This window comes from Oncorhynchus mykiss, chromosome 10 (assembly GCF_057628025.1).
Source record: "Oncorhynchus mykiss isolate SJ-2025 chromosome 10, ASM5762802v1, whole genome shotgun sequence".
Classification (NCBI taxonomy): domain Eukaryota; kingdom Metazoa; phylum Chordata; class Actinopteri; order Salmoniformes; family Salmonidae; genus Oncorhynchus; species Oncorhynchus mykiss.
In genome coordinates this window covers 84,461,728-84,478,356 of record NC_143031.1, presented here as the reverse complement: position 1 = coordinate 84,478,356, position 16,629 = coordinate 84,461,728, and the positions used below count along the sequence as shown (strand labels likewise).

Below are 16,629 nucleotides of genomic sequence, written 5' to 3'. Positions count from 1 at the left end.
CGGTTTTATTTTTAAAACCTCAAAGTTAACATAATCTAAACTGGGGACAGTTTGGGGGCCTGTCTGTGTGTCACTGCAACTCCTCTCACAGGGAGGGGGGGGGCATATTTTAGGCACGGGTTGGTCCACTGGCCCAGGGTGGGTTGGGAGGGTTGGCCCTCTGGCCCAGGGTGGGTAGGGTGGGTTGGCCCTCTGGCCCAGGGTGGGTAGGGTGGGTTGGCCCTCTGGCCCAGGGTGGGTTGGCCCTCTGGCCCAGGGTGGGTAGGGTGGGTTGGCCCTCTGGCCCAGGGTGGGTTAGTCCACTGGCCCAGGGTGGGTAGGGTGGGTTGGCTCACTGGCCCAGGGTGGGTTGACCCTCTGGCCCAGGGTGGGTAGGGTGGGTTGGCCCTCTGGCCCAGGGTGGGTAGGATGGGCTGGTCCACTGGCCCAGGGTGGGTAGGGTGGGCTGGTCCACTGGCCCAGGGTGGGTAGGGTGGGTTGGCCCTCTGGCCTAGGGTGGGTTGGGTGGGTTAGTCCACTGGCCCAGGGTGGTTTGGGTTAATTAGTCCACTGGCCCAGGGTGGTTTGGGTTAATTAGTCCACTGGCCCAGGGTGGGTTGGCCCTCTGGCCCAGGGTGGGTAGGGTGGGTTGGCTCACTGGCCCAGGGTGGTAGTGTAGGTTGGTCCACTGGCCCAGGGTGGGTAGGGAGGGTTAGTCCACTGGCCCAGGGTGGGTTGGGTGGGTTGGTCCACTGGCCCAGGGTGGGTTGGGTGGGTTAGTCCACTGGCCCAGGGTGGGTTGGCCCTCTCGCCCAGGGTGGGTAGGGTGGGTTGGCTCACTGGCCCAGGGTGGGCAGGGTGGGTTGGCTCACTGGCCCAGGGTGGGTAGGGTGGGTTGGCTCACTGGCCCAGGGTGGGCAGGGTGGTTTGGCTCACTGGCCCAGGGTGGGTAGGGTGGGTTGACTCACTGGCCCAGGGTGGGTAGGGTGGGTTGGCCCTCTGGCCCAGGGTGGGTAGGGTTAGTCCACTGGCCCAGGGTGAGCAGGGTGCGGGCTGGTAAATGTATGGCCTAGCTTCCTTCCTGTTATTGGTGCAGAGTTCCCAGTGTTTGAAGAGGACATAAGAGACTCTGTTAGATGATCAGATATCTAAGACAGTGGTTCTCAAACCTCTCCTGGACCCCAGACATTTCCCCATGTAGTTGTAGCCCTGAACTAGACCAAGACATTGTCAGGTTCACCTGTTCATTTGGGAAAGGGACGTTCTCTCTGTCTGTTTTAGACTCTCCGTTAGTCACCCCCTCCACTAACATTGTTGGGGGCGAGCACCAGTTCATGCATTTTAGTAGTCCTGAACCAGCTCAAAATCCATCTAGTCAAGGGTTTGGTATCTAGTGGACTAGTTGAATCAGGTGTGCTATTTCTGGAACAGTTAGAAAACCCCAGGTAGGATATACTAGCCAGCTAGATCTAGTCAGGGTTAAATAAAGCTAGCCAGCTACAGTTAGCCAGCTTCAGTTAGCCAGCTAGATCTAGTCAGGGTTTAATAAAGCTAGCCAGCTTCAGTTAGCCAGCTAGATCTAGTCAGGGTTTAATAAAGCTAGCCAGCTTCAGTTAGACGGCTTCAGTTAGCCAGCTAGATCTAGTCAGGGTTCAATAAAGCTAGCCAGCTACAGTTAGCCAGCTTCAGTTAGCCAGCTAGATCTAGTCAGGGTTTAATAAAGCTAGCCAGCTTCAGTTAGACGGCTTCAGTTAGCCAGCTAGATCTAGTCAGGGTTGTATCAAGATAGCCAGCTTCAGTTATCCAGCTTCAGTTAGCCAGCTAGATCTACTCAGGGTTTAATAAAGCTAGCCAGCTTCAATTAGCCATCTTCTGTTAGCCAGCTATATCTATTCAGGGTTTATTAAAGCTAGCCAGCTTTAGTTAGCCAGATTCAGTTAGCCAGCTTCAGTTAGCTAGCTATATCTACTCAGGGTTTAATAAAGCTAGCCAGCTTTAGTTAGCCAGATTCAGTTAGCCAGCTTCAGTTAGCTAGCTATATCTACTCAGGGTTTAATAAAGTTAGCCAGCTTCAGTTAGCCATCTTCTGTTAGCCAGCTTCAGTTAGCTACACATTGACATGATTCGTTGACAGTAGGTGAGGGCGAGAGGTCCTTTATAAACACAAACTCACTTTCTTGACAACTTCCTTCACAACAGCTCTGCTCTGGTCCGCTAAACGCAAGAAGTATGAATGCGCTGACTTCTGCAGAGGCCGTATCTACTTTCTATTCAAACTTAGTAACTGTTTACAAAATAAAATCACTGGACGAGTTCATGATGATTTATTTTGTAGACGTTTACTAAGTTTATATAGAAAGTAGATGTGACAATTGCCTGCCACAGTGTGCTTCCATTGAACTATCTTGTGTCGATAAAAACAGCTGGACGTAATGACGTACAGCAGGTCTACTGTCGTCTTTAGTAGAGTTGGGAGTTAGTTGGTGACCGGAGTACTTGAATGTCGGAAGAGAGCCATAGGAAATCCCCGATGTCCTGCGCTGGCAGGTGAGTTAGCCGATTCATTGTTTGCGGCAGCAGCTGTAGCCTAATCCGATTGCTAGAATGTTACTTGTGTAGCCTATAGTTTGATTTAACTCTTCTGCTAGCTGTTAGAGACACTAACAGTCGACAGGTCTACTAGCTGTTAGAGACACTAACAGTCGGTTTGTCTTCTAGCATACCGATGGGCAGCCATTGTTAAGGCAGAATCAACACTTGTTATCATCACGTTGTCTCTCATGATGTGTATGCGATGTTTCCAAAGATAAAATGTCCATCCTTTTCCATATTCTATATGTGATGATATCAGATCTACCTCAAGGAGGGTAAAAGAGTAGCTGCATTAGAATGACAAATTCATGAAACAGATGCCGTATCTTAATTTGAGCCAGTTTCACACAGCAGGCAAATAATCCTGCAGCAACAGGAAGATGTGATGTGTTATGTGGATTATAATTAATTGGCGTTTTTATATTTGTATTTTTTTATATTTTTAGTATTGATCATGTTTCATCGCTGCAACTCCCCAACGGGCTCGGGAGAGGCGAAGTTCAAGATATGCCTCCTCCGAAACATGACCCGCCAAGTCACACTGCTTCTTAACACACTGCTCGCGTAACCCGGAAGCCAGCCGCACCAATGTGTCTGTGGATACACCGTTCGACTGACCACTGAAGTCAGCTTGCAGGCCCTCGGCCCGCCACAAAGAGTCGCTAGAGCTCAATGAGCCAAGGAAAAGCTCCCCGGCCAAAAAACCCTGCCCTAAATTTTAAGTGGAAATGACAAACTTTAGAAGTCTTTTTAAACCTCGAATACACTACATGTTTGCATTGCTATGCCTGAAAATTCCTGAAACAACAGGATGATCAAATTAAGATACGGCATCTGTAGCACAGCAGGAAGATTTTGAACTTTACTTTCCTTTCCATGTCCTGTAATGACTACAACATCATCTGTCTATGTCCTGTAATGACTACAACACCATCTGTCCCATGTCCTGTAATGACTACAACACCATCTGTCCTGTAATGACTACAACACCATCTGTCCCATGTCCTGTAATGACTACAACATCATCTGTCCCATGTCCTGTAATGACTACAACACCATCTGTCCTGTAATGACTACAACAGCATCTGTCCCATGTCCTGTAATGACTACAACACCATCTGTCCTGTAATGACTACAACACCATCTGTCCCATGTCCTGTAATGACTACAACATCATCTGTCCCATGTCCTGTAATGACTACAACACCATCTGTCCTGTAATGACTACAACAGCATCTGTCCCATGTCCTGTAATGACTACAACACCATCTGTCCTGTAATGACTACAACCGCATCTGTCCCATGTCCTGTAATGACTACAACACCATCTGTCCCATGTCCTGTAATGACTACAACACCATCTGTCCTGTAATGACTACAACATCATCTGTCCATGCCCTGTAATGACTACAACACCATCTGTCCCATGTCCTGTAATGACTACAACATCATCTGTCCATGCCTTGTAATGACTACAACATCATCTGCCCATGTCCTGTAATGACTACAACATTATCTGCCCCATGTCCTGTAATGACTACAACACCATCTGTCCTGTAATGACTACAACATCATCTGTCCATGCCCTGTAATGACTACAACACCATCTGTCCCATGTCCTGTAATGACTACAACATCATCTGTCCATGCCTTGTAATGACTACAACATCATCTGCCCATGTCCTGTAATGACTACAACATCATCTGTCCCATGTCCTGTAATGACTACAACATCATCTGCCCATGTCCTGTAATGACTACAACATCATCTGTCCTGTAATGACTACATCATATGTCCCATGTCCTGTAATGACTACAACACCATCTGTCCTGTAATGACTACAACACCATCTGTCCTGTAATGACTACAACATCATCTGCCCATGTCCTGTAATGACTACAACATCATCTGTCCCATGCCCTGTAATGACTACAACATCTGTCCTGTAATGACTACAACATCATCTGCCCATGTCTTGTAATGACTACAACATCATCTTCCCATGTCCTGTAATGACTACAACATCATCTGTCCCATGTCCTGTAATGACTACAACACCATCTGTCCCATGTCCTGTAATGACTACAACATCATCTGTCCTGTAATGACTACAACATCGTCTGTCCTATGTCATGTAATGACTACAACACCATCTGTCCATGTCCTGTAATGACGACAACATCATCTGTCCCATGTCCTGTAATGACTACAAAACCATTTGTCCCATGTCCTGTATCGACTACAACATCATCTGTCCATGTCCTGTAATGACTACAACACCATCTGTCCCATGTCCTGTAATGACTATATCGTCTGTCCCATGTCCTGTAATGACTACAACATCATCTTAACATCTCTTATCTTCTCTTGTCATTACAGGTGAGATGGACATGGATCTCCCTCCTCCTCCCTCCCCACTCCCCCCTTCCACCCCCCGCATCCCACAGCGGTCTCCCTCTACCCCCGACACTGCCTCACCTCCCTCCCCTAGCCCCCTCCCCCGTGCATCCCAACCCTCCCTCACCTCGACTCCCTCAGACTCCCCCAAATTCATCCCATCGTCAGTCTCTCGTTCACCTTCACCTCCCACTTCCTCTCCTCCTCACTCCATCCCTTCATCAGCTTCCTCTCCTTCTCCTCTCCCCATCACCCCAAAACCATCCGTTCATTCACCCGCTGCCTCTACCTCTACCCCATCCACCTCTCCTGCCCCCCGACGTTGGGGCTTTGCGGCCCCCTCCACCTCTCTAGCCCCCTCGTCCTCTCCTGCCCCCCGAAGTCGGGGCTTTGCGGCCCCCTCCACCACTCTAGCCCCCTCGTCCTCTCCTGCCCCCCGAAGTCGGGGCTTTGCTGATCTGGCTAAACGTGTGGTGATGCAGGAAAGACTGAAGAAAGCTGAGCTGGAGGAGGCTGAAGCGGGTGAGGAAGGTAAGGAAGGAAGGAGGGAGAGAGAGAGAGAGACAGACAGAGGGGGAGGAAGGAAGGTAGGAAGGAGGGGGAGAGAAAGAGACAGACAGAGGGGGAGGAAGGAAGGTAGGAAGGAGGGGGGGGGGGAGAGACAGACAGAGGGGGAGTAAGGAAGGAAGGAAGGAGGGGGAGAGAGAGAGACAGACAGAGGGGGAGGAAGGAAGGTAGGAAGGAGGGGATGAGAGAGAGAGACAGACAGAGGGGGGAGTAAGGAAGGAGGGAGAGAGAGAGACAGACAGAGGGGGGAGGGAGGAAGGAAGGAAGGAGGGAGAGAGAGAGACAGACAGACAGACAGACAGAGGGGGGAGGAAGGAAGGAGGCAGAGAGAGAGACAGACAGACAGAGGGGGGAGGAAGGAAGGAAGGAAGGAGGGGATGAGAGAGAGAGAGACAGACAGAGGGGGGAGGAAGGAAGGAAGGAGGGAGAGAGAGACAGACAGACAGACAGAGGGGGGAGGAAGGAAGGAAGGAGGCAGAGAGAGAGACAGACAGACAGACAGAGGGGGGAGGAAGGAAGGTAGGAAGGAGGGGGAGAGAGAGAGGCAGACAGAGGGGGGAGGAAGGAAGGTAGGAAGGAGGGGGAGAGAGAGAGACAGAGGGGGGAGTAAGGAAGGAGGGAGAGAGAGAGACAGACAGAGGGGGGAGGAAGGAAGTATCCTGTCGTTTAGACTTGGCCATAAATCTAGCTACCAAGTCTCTGAAATCATCCATCGTGGGTCTATCTACCAAACAGCATGCATGATGGGAGTTTGGTCGTTGGCCTTTATGTCAAAGTTAGAGCTGTCCTCCGCCCTGATTGGCTGTCGCCTCGCTGAAATTTACAAAATTGTTCAACTCTGATCGCAAGCTCAACCGTTAAGTCGCTGTGTCTCCTAGTGTCTCATCCTTCCATTGGCCATTTTTGGTTGCAGGTAGCTGGTAGTCGGGGAGGAAGTCACCATGGGTATTGAGATGCAGCCGAGGGAGAGGAAGTCACCATGGGTATTGAGATGCAGCCGAGGGGAGGAAGTCACCATAGGTATTGAGATGCAGCCGAGGGGAGGAAGTCACTATAGATATTGAGATGCAGCCGAGGGGGGAAGTCACCATAGGTATTGAGATGCAGCCGAGGGGGGGAAGTCACCATAGGTATTGAGATGCAGCCGAGGGGAGGAAGTCACCATAGATATTGAGATGCAGCCGAGGGGAGGAAGTCACCATAGGTATTGAGATGCAGCCGAGGGGAGGAAGTCACAATAGGTATTGAGATGCAGCCGAGGGGAGGAAGTCACCATAGGTATTGAGATGCAGCCGAGGGGAGGAAGTCACTATAGGTATTGAGATGCAGCCGAGGGGAGGAAGTCACCATAGGTATTGAGATGCAGCCGAGGGGAGGAAGTCACCATAGATATTGAGATGCAGCCGAGGGGAGGAAGTCACCATAGGTATTGAGATGCAGCCGAGGGGAGGAAGTCACCATAGGTATTGAGATGCAGCCGAGGGGAGGAGGTCACCATAGATATTGAGATGCAGCCGAGGGGAGGAAGTCACCATAGCTATTGAGATGCAGCCGAGGGGAGGAAGTGACCATAGGTATTGAGATGCAGCCGAGGGGAGGAAGTGACCATAGGTATTGAGATGCAGCCGAGGGGAGGAAGTCACCATAGGTATTGAGATGCAGCCGAGGGGAGGAAGTCACCATAGGTATTGAGATGCAGCCGAGGGGAGGAGGTCACCATAGATATTGAGATGCAGCCGAGGGGAGGAAGTCACCATAGCTATTGAGATGCAGCCGAGGGGAGGAAGTGACCATAGGTATTGAGATGCAGCCGAGGGGAGGAAGTGACCATAGGTATTGAGATGCAGCCGAGGGGAGGAAGTCACCATAGGTATTGAGATGCAGCCGAGGGGAGGAAGTCACCATAGGTATTGAGATGCAGCCGAGGGAAGGAAGTCACCATAGGTATTGAGATGCAGCCGAGGGGAGGAAGTCACCATAGATATTGAGATGCAGCCGAGGGGAGGAAGTCACCATAGCTATTGAGATGCAGCCGAGGGGAGGAAGTCACCATAGGTATTGAGATGCAGCCGAGGGGAGGTAGTCACCATAGGTATTGAGATGCAGCCGAGGGGAGGAAGTCACTATAGGTATTGAGATGCAGCCGAGGGGAGGCAGTCACCATAGGTATTGAGATGCATCCGAGAGGAGGAAGTCGCCATAGGTATTGAGATGCAGCCGAGGGGAGGAAGTCACTATAGGTATTGAGATGCAGCCGAGGGGAGGGAGTCACCATAGGTATTGAGATGCATCCGAGGGGAGGAAGTCACCATAGGTATTGAGATGCAGCCGAGGGGAGGAAGTCACCATAGATATTGAGATGCAGCCGAGGGAAGGAAGTCACCATAGGTATTGAGATGCAGCCGAGGGGAGGAAGTCACCATAGATATTGAGATGCAGCCGAGGGGAGGAAGTCACCATAGCTATTGAGATGCAGCCGAGGGGAGGAAGTCACCATAGGTATTGAGATGCAGCCGAGGGGAGGAAGTCACCATAGGTATTGAGATGCAGCCGAGGGGAGGAAGTCACCATAGGTATTGAGATGCAGCCGAGGGGAGGAAGTCACTATAGGTATTGAGATGCAGCCGAGGGGAGGCAGTCACCATAGGTATTGAGATGCATCCGAGAGGAGGAAGTCGCCATAGGTATTGAGATGCAGCCGAGGGGAGGAAGTGACCATAGGTATTGAGATGCAGCCGAGGGGAGGAAGTCACCATAGGTATTGAGATGCAGCCGAGGGGAGGAAGTCACCATAGGTATTGAGATGCAGCCGAGGGGGGGAAGTCACCATAGGTATTGAGATGCAGCCGAGGGGAGGAAGCTTAGCGGTTAAGAGTGTTAAGCCCGTAACCAAAAGGTTGCTGGTTCAAATCCCCCGAGCCTGACTAGGTGAAAAATTGGCCAATGTGCCCTTGAGCAAGGCACTTAACCCTAATTGCTCCTGTAAATCGCTCTTGATTACAGCGTCAGCTAAATGACTCAAATCTGACATTTAAAAGGTAGAGGTTATTGGAGATGGAGGAAGCCACTAGAGGTTATTGGAGAGGCAGCCGAGAGGAGGAAGCCACTAGAGGTTATTGGAGAGGCAGCCGAGAGGAGGAAGCCACTAGAGGTTATTGGAGAGGCAGCCGAGAGGAGGAAGCCACTAGAGGTTATTGGAGAGGCAGCCGAGAGGAGGAAGCCACTAGAGGTTATTGGAGATGGAGGAAGCCACTAGAGGTTACTGAGATGCAGCCGAGAGGAGGAAGCCACTAGAGGTTACTGAGATGCAGCCTAGAGGAGGAAGCCACTAGAGGTTACTGAGAGGCAGCCGAGAGGAGGAAGCCACTAGAGGTTATTGGAGATGGAGGAAGCCACTAGAGGTTACTGAGATGCAGCCGAGAGGAGGAAGCCACTAGAGGTTACTGAGATGCAGCCGAGAGGAGGAAGCCACTAGAGGTTACTGAGATGCAGCCGAGAGGAGGAAGCCACTAGAGGTTACTGAGATGCAGCCGAGAGGAGGAAGCCACTAGAGGTTACTGAGATGCAGCCGAGAGGAGGAAGCCACTAGAGGTTACTGAGATGCAGCCGAGAGGAGGAAGCCACTAGAGGTTACTGAGATGCAGCCTAGAGGAGGAAGCCACTAGAGGTTACTGAGATGCAGCCTAGAGGAGGAAGCCACCAGAGGTTATTGGAGATGGAGGAAGCCACTAGAGGTTATTGGAGATGGAGGAAGCCACTAGAGGTTACTGAGATGCAGCCTAGAGGAGGAAGCCACTAGAGGTTACTGAGATGCAGCCTAGAGGAGGAAGCCACTAGAGGTTACTGAGATGCAGCCGAGAGGAGGAAGCCACTAGAGGTTACTGAGATGCAGCCTAGAGGAGGAAGCCACTAGAGGTTACTGAGATGCAGCCTAGAGGAGGAAGCCACTAGAGGTTACTGAGATGCAGCCTAGAGGAGGAAGCCACTAGAGGTTACTGAGATGCAGCCTAGAGGAGGAAGCCACTAGAGGTTACTGAGATGCAGCCCGCTGTCTCCTTGGCCAGGTCTGATTGATTTGAACCTGATTTGGTTCAGGTGGATCCAGTATAGTACCAGTGTAGTATCAGTGTAGTGTCAGTATAGTATCAGTGTAGTATCAGTGTAGTGTCAGTATAGTGTCAGTATAGTACCAGTGTAGTATCAGTGTAGTATCAGTGTAGTGTCAGTATAGTACCAGTGTAGTATCAGTGTAGTATCAGTGTAGTATCAGTGTAGTATCAGTGTAGTATCAGTGTAGTGTCAGTATAGTACCAGTGTAGTATCAGTGTAGTATCAGTGTATTGTCAGTATAGTACCAGTGTAGTACCAGTGTAGTATCAGTGTAGTATCAGTGTAGTGTCAGTATAGTACCAGTGTAGTATCAGTGTAGTATCAGTGTAGTGTCAGTATAGTACCAGTGTAGTATCAGTGTAGTATCAGTGTAGTGTCAGTATAGTACCAGTGTATTATCAGTATAGTACCAGTGAATATCAGTGTATTGTCAGTGTAGTATCAATGTATTGTCAGTATAGTACCAGTGTATTATCAGTGTAGTGTCAGTGTAGTATCAATGTATTGTCAGTATAGTACCAGTGTATTATCAGTGTAGTGTCAGTGTAGTGTCAGTGTATTGTCAGTATAGTACCAGTGTAGTATCAGTGTATTGTCAGTATAGTATCAGTGTAGTATCAGTGTAATGTCAGTATAGTACCAGTGTATTATCAGTGTAATACCAGTGTATTGTCAGTGTAGTGTCAGTGTGTTATCAGTGTAGTATCAATGTATTGTCAGTGTAGTGTCAGTGTATTGTCAGTGTAATGTCAGTGTAGTATCAGTGTAGTGTCAGTGTAATGTCAGTGTAATGTCAGTGTAGTATCAGTGTAGTGTCAGTGTAATGTCAGTGTAGTATCAGTGTAGTGTCAGTGTATTGTCAGTGTAGTATCAGTGTATTGTCAGTGTAGTATCAGTGTATTGTCAGTGTAATGTCAGTGTATTGTCAGTGTAATGTCAGTGTATTGTCAGTGTATTGTCAGTGTAGTATCAGTGTAGTATCAGTGTATTGTCAGTGTATTGTCAGTGTATTGTCAGTGTATTGTCAGTGTAGTATCAGTGTATTGTCAGTGTATTGTCAGTGTAATGTCAGTATAGTACCAGTGTATTATCAGTGTAGTGTCAGTGTAGTATCAATGTATTGTCAGTATAGTACCAGTGTATTATCAGTGTAGTGTCAGTGTAGTGTCAGTGTATTGTCAGTATAGTACCAGTGTAGTATCAGTGTATTGTCAGTATAGTATCAGTGTAGTATCAGTGTAATGTCAGTATAGTACCAGTGTATTATCAGTGTAATACCAGTGTATTGTCAGTGTAGTGTCAGTGTATTATCAGTGTAATACCAGTGTATTGTCAGTGTAGTGTCAGTGTGTTATCAGTGTAGTATCAATGTATTGTCAGTGTAGTGTCAGTGTATTGTCAGTGTAATGTCAGTGTAGTATCAGTGTAGTGTCAGTGTAATGTCAGTGTAATGTCAGTGTAGTATCAGTGTAGTGTCAGTGTAATGTCAGTGTAGTATCAGTGTAGTGTCAGTGTATTGTCAGTGTAGTATCAGTGTATTGTCAGTGTAGTATCAGTGTATTGTCAGTGTAATGTCAGTGTATTGTCAGTGTAATGTCAGTGTATTGTCAGTGTATTGTCAGTGTAGTATCAGTGTAGTATCAGTGTAGTATCAGTGTATTGTCAGTGTATTGTCAGTGTAGTATCAGTGTATTGTCAGTGTATTGTCAGTGTAATGTCAGTGTATTGTCAGTGTAGTATCAGTGTAGTATCAGTGTAGTGTCAGTGTATTGTCAGTGTAATGTCAGTGTATTGTCAATGTATTGTCAGTGTAGTATCAGTGTAATACCAGTGTATTGTCATTGTAGTATCAGTGTAGTGTCAGTGTATTGTCAGTGTAGTATCAGTGTATTGTCAGTGTAGTATCAGTGTATTGTCAGTGTAATGTCAGTGTATTGTCAGTGTAATGTCAGTGTATTGTCAGTGTATTGTCAGTGTATTGTCAGTGTAGTATCAGTGTATTGTCAGGGTATTGTCAGTGTAGTGTCAGTGTAGTGTCAGTGTATTGTCAGTGTAGTATCAGTGTATTGTCAGTGTAATGTCAGTGTAGTGTCAGTGTAGTGTCAGTTTATTGTCAGTGTAGTATCAGTTTATTGTCAGTGTATTGCCAGTTTAGTATCAGTGTATTGTCAGTGTGTTATCAGTGTAATGGCAGTGTAGTATCAGTGTATTGTCAGTGTGTTATCAGTGTAATGGCAGTGTAGTATCAGTGTAATATCAGTGTAAATCTGTGTATTGTCAGTATAGTACCAGTATAGTACCAGTGTAGTATCAGTGTAGTATCAGTGGTATAGTACCAGGTGGTAGCTGTCTACAACAGTCTCTAAGGTATAGTACCAGGTGGTAGCTGACTACAACAGTCTCTAAGGTACAGGGTATAGTACCAGGTGGTAGCTGTCTACAACAGTCTCTAAGGTACAGGGTATAGTACCAGGTGGTAGATGACTACAACAGTCTCTAAGGTACAGTACCAGGTGGTAGCTGTCTACAACAGTCTCTAAGGTACATGGTATAGTACCAGGTGGTAGCTGTCTACCACAGTCTCCAAGGTACAGGGTACAGTACCAAGTGGTAGCTGACTACAACAGTCTCTAAGGTGCAGGGTACAGTACCAGGTGGTAGCTGACTACAACAGTCTCTAAGGTATAGTACCAGGTGGTAGCTGACTACAACAGTCTCTAAGGTACAGGGTATAGTACCAGGTGGTAGCTGTCTACAACAGTCTCTAAGGTACAGGGTATAGTACCAGGTGGTAGCTGTCTACAACAGTCTCTAAGGTATAGTACCAGGTGGTAGCTGACTACAACAGTCTCTAAGGTACAGGGTATAGTACCAGGTGGTAGCTGACTACAACAGTCTCTAAGGTATAGTACCAGGTGGTAGCTGACTATAACACTGACAACACAGAGCAAAACATCCTTACGGGTCATCAACTCAAAATAATACTTTCATTAATCTTATTAATACTTTTATTAATCTTCTCTCCTCTGTCTCTCCTCTCCTTTGTCTCTCCTCTGTCTCTCCTCTCCTCTGTCTCTCCTCTCCTCTACTCTATCTCTCCTCTCCTCTGTCTCTCCTCTCCTCCATCTCTCCTCTCCTTTGTCTCTCCTCTGTCTCTCCTCTCCTCTGTCTCTCCTCTCCTCTACTCTATCTCTCCTCTCCTCTGTCTCTCCTCTGTCTCTCCTCTCCTCTCGCTCCTCTCCTCTGTCTCTCCTCTCCTCTGTCTCTCCTCTCCTTTGTCTCTCCTCTCCTTTTGTCTCTCCTCTTGTCTCCTCCGCTACAGATGAGGATCCTGAGGAGGACTTGTCGTTTGAGGAGATGGAGGAGAAGGCCACGTCTGGAGATGCCAGAGCACAGACCAGTGTGAGTGAACACACGCAGTGATGTTTTAATGCTCGCTGGTTGTCCGATCATGACTGCGTCTATTCTCAGCCTTCTGGAACATTCAGAGCCCGTGCTCTGAACGTAACACACACACACACACACCCTCACACACACACCCTCACACACACATACATTCACACACCCTCACACACACACCAGTGGAAGATGATCTGAGTAGCACCCTCCGTTCTAAAAGGGTAAATTCCTGAGTGCTGCGTTCTAGTTAGTGAGAACGTCTGCCCTGGCCAGCACTCAAATCATACACATTCCTCACTGCGACAGTGTCCCACACATACACACAGACAGGCATGCAGTTATGGGAGGGAGAGAGGGAGAGAGGGAGGGAGAGAGGGAGAGAGGGAGAGAGGGAGAGAGAGGGAGAGAGGGAGGGTGGGTGGGTGGGAGGGAGAGGGAGAGAGGGAGGGTGGGTGGGTGGGTGGGAGGGAGAGAGGGAGGGTGGGTGGGAGAGAGAGGGAGGGTGGGTGGGTGGGAGGGAGGGAGAGAGGGAGGGTGAGGGAGGGAGGGAGGGGGAGGTTGAGCAGTGAAAGTTAAGATTGGATATTGTCTTTCACTTGATCCGTCTCTAGGCATGCTGGGTAATGTAAGAAGAAGTCTGGGTAGTTCTGACTGGGCTTCTGTAGGCATGCTAGGTATTGTAGGAAGCCCCTACCTGGGGATGGCTCCAGTTGTTGGTTTATTACTGTAACTAACATGTCTCCTCCTTTAGCTGGGCAGATACTACCTGGGGTTGGCTGAGGAGAAGGAGGCGGAGCTTAATAACCGCCTGGCAGTTGATTGGCTGGTGCAGGCCGCTAAGCAGGGACGGAAGAGTGCAGCCCGTCTTCTACAGCGCTGCTGGATCCAGAGGAAAGGTAGAGGAGGACAGAAATACCACTTTATAGTTAACGTGTTACCCACGTCCTGAATACCACCCTGTAGTTCACTGGTTACCCACATTCTCAATACCACCCTGTAGTTCACTGGTTACCCACGTCCTGAATACCACCCTGCAGTTCACTGGTTACCCACATTCTCAATATCACCCTGTAGTTCACTGGTTACCCACGTCCTGAATACCACCCTGTAGTTCACTGGTTACCCACGTCTTGAATACCACCCTATGGTTACCCACGTCCTGAATACCACCCTGTAGTTCACTGGTTACCCACATCCTGAATACCACTCTGTAGTTCACTGATTACCCACGTCCTGAATACCACCATGTAGTTCACTGGTTACCCACGTCCTGAATACCACCCTGTAGTTCACTGGTTACCCACATTCTCAATACCACCCTGTAGTTCACTGGTTACCCACGTCCTGAATACCACCCTGTAGTTCACTGGTTACCCACATTCTCAATACCACCCTGTAGTTCACTGGTTACCCACATCCTGAATACCACCCTGTAGTTCACTGGTTACCCACGTCTTGAATACCACCCTATGGTTACCCACGTCCTGAATACCACCCTGTAGTTCACTGGTTACCCACATCCTGAATACCACTCTGTAGTTCACTGATTACCCACGTCCTGAATACCACCATGTAGTTCACTGGTTACCCACGTCCTGAATACCACCCTGTAGTTCACTGGTTACCCACGCCCTGAATACCACCCTGTGGTTACCCACGTCCTGAATACCACCCTGTAGTTCACTGGTTACCCACGTCCTGAATACCACCCTGTGGTTACCCACGTCCTGAATACCACCCTGTAGTTCACTGGTTACCCACGTCCTGAATACCACCCTGTAGTTCACTGGTTACCCACGTCCTGAATACCACCCTGTGGTTACCCACGTCCTGAATACCACCCTGTAGTTCACTGGTTACCCACATCCTCAATACCACCCTGTGGTCACCCACGTCCTGAATACCACCCTGTAGTTCACTGGTTACCCACGTCCTGAATACCATAGTCTAGTTCACTGGTTACCCACGTCCTCAATACCACCCTGTGGTTACCCATGTCCTGAATACCACCCTATGGTTACCCACATCCTGAATACCATCGTGTAGTTCACTCGTTACCCACGTCCTGAATATCACCCTTTAGTTCACTGGTTACCCACGTCCTGAATACCACCCTGTGGTTACCCACGTCCTGAATACCACCCTGTGGTTACCCACGTCCTGAATATCACCCCGTGGTTACCCACGTCCTCAATACCACCCCGTGGTTACCCACGTCCTCAATACCACCCTGTGGTTACCCACGTCCTCAATACCATCGTGTAGTTCACTGGTTACCCACGTCCTCAATACCACCCTGTGGTTACCCACATCCTCAATACCACCCTACGGTTACCCACATCCTCAATACCACCCTGTGGTTACCCACGTCCTCAATACCACCCCGTGGTTACCCACGTCCTCAATACCACCCCATGGTTACCCACGTCCTCAATACCACCCTGTGGTTACCCACGTCCTCAATACCACCCTGTGGTTACCCACGTCCTCAATACCACCCTGTGGTTACCCACGTCCTCAATACCACCCTGTGGTTACCCACGTCCTCAATACCACCCTGTGGTTACCCACATCCTCAATACCACCCTGTGGTTACCCACGTCCTCAATACCACCCCGTGGTTACCCACGTCCTCAATACCACCCCATGGTTACCCACGTCCTCAATACCACCCCGTGGTTACCCACGTCCTCAATACCACCCTGTGGTTACCCACGTCCTCAATACCACCCTGTGGTTACCCACGTCCTCAATACCACCCTGTGGTTACCCACGTCCTCAATACCACCCTGTGGTTACCCACGTCCTCAATACCACCCTGTGTGGTTCACTGGTTACCCACGTCCTGAAAACCAGCCTGTAGTTACCCACGTCCTGAATACCACCCTGTGTGGTTCACTGGTTACCCACGTCCTCAATACCACCCTGTGGTTACCCACGTCCTCAATACCACCCTGTGGTTACCCACGTCCTGAATACCACCCTGTGTGGTTCACTGGTTACCCACGTCCTGAAAACCAGCCTGTAGTAACCCACGTCCTGAATACCACCCTGTGCAGTTCACTGGTTACCCACGTCCTGTGTGTGCGTGTGTGCGTGTGTGTGTGTGTGTGTTTACTCTACCTGTGTGTGTGTGTGTGTGTGTGTGTGTGTGTGTGTGTGTGTGTGTGTGTGAACCTCCCAGGTATCGGTGAAGATAATGAGGAGGAGGTGCGTCGTCTGTCGACAGAGAGCAGGTTTGAGCAGACGGTCCGGAAGGCGGCCATGATGATGTTCAGGAAGCTGAACCCCGACAGGAAGGAGAAGATGGCGGTGTCTGAGATGATGGAGAACGTTGGACAGGTCAATGCTGTGCACGGTACGACACACACACACAATACTGGAAACACACACACACACCTGGGTGTACACACACACACCTGGAAACACGCACGCACGCACACACACACACACACACACTCACCTGGATACACACACACACGCACGCACACACACACCTGGATACACACACACACACACACACACCTGGATGTACACACACACACACACCTGGAAACACACACACACGCACACACACACACCTG

General features: G+C 49.3%; 1 protein-coding gene across 6 annotated transcripts in view; it reads left to right on the top strand.

Annotated features, from left to right (window-relative positions):
• The window catches only part of LOC110514270 (wolframin), a 40,580-nt gene that overhangs the window by 625 nt on the left and 23,326 nt on the right, over nucleotides 1-16,629 (top strand). For 3 of the 6 annotated variants that reach the window (XR_016483981.1, XM_090188205.1, XM_090188204.1), the window contains exons 2-5: nucleotides 4,952-5,500; nucleotides 12,969-13,048; nucleotides 13,797-13,941; nucleotides 16,230-16,403. Coding sequence is in view for 5 of the 6 variants with exons in the window: in XM_090188205.1 (XP_090044331.1) it covers nucleotides 4,952-5,500; nucleotides 12,969-13,048; nucleotides 13,797-13,941; nucleotides 16,230-16,403 (948 nt within the window). In the remaining variant the exon portion in view is untranslated. Of the gene's footprint in view, nucleotides 1-2,397; nucleotides 2,527-4,951; nucleotides 5,501-12,968; nucleotides 13,049-13,796; nucleotides 13,942-16,229; nucleotides 16,404-16,629 lie in introns of those variants that run through there. The other 3 variants (XM_090188208.1, XM_090188207.1, XM_090188206.1) reach the window with 2 other exon arrangements.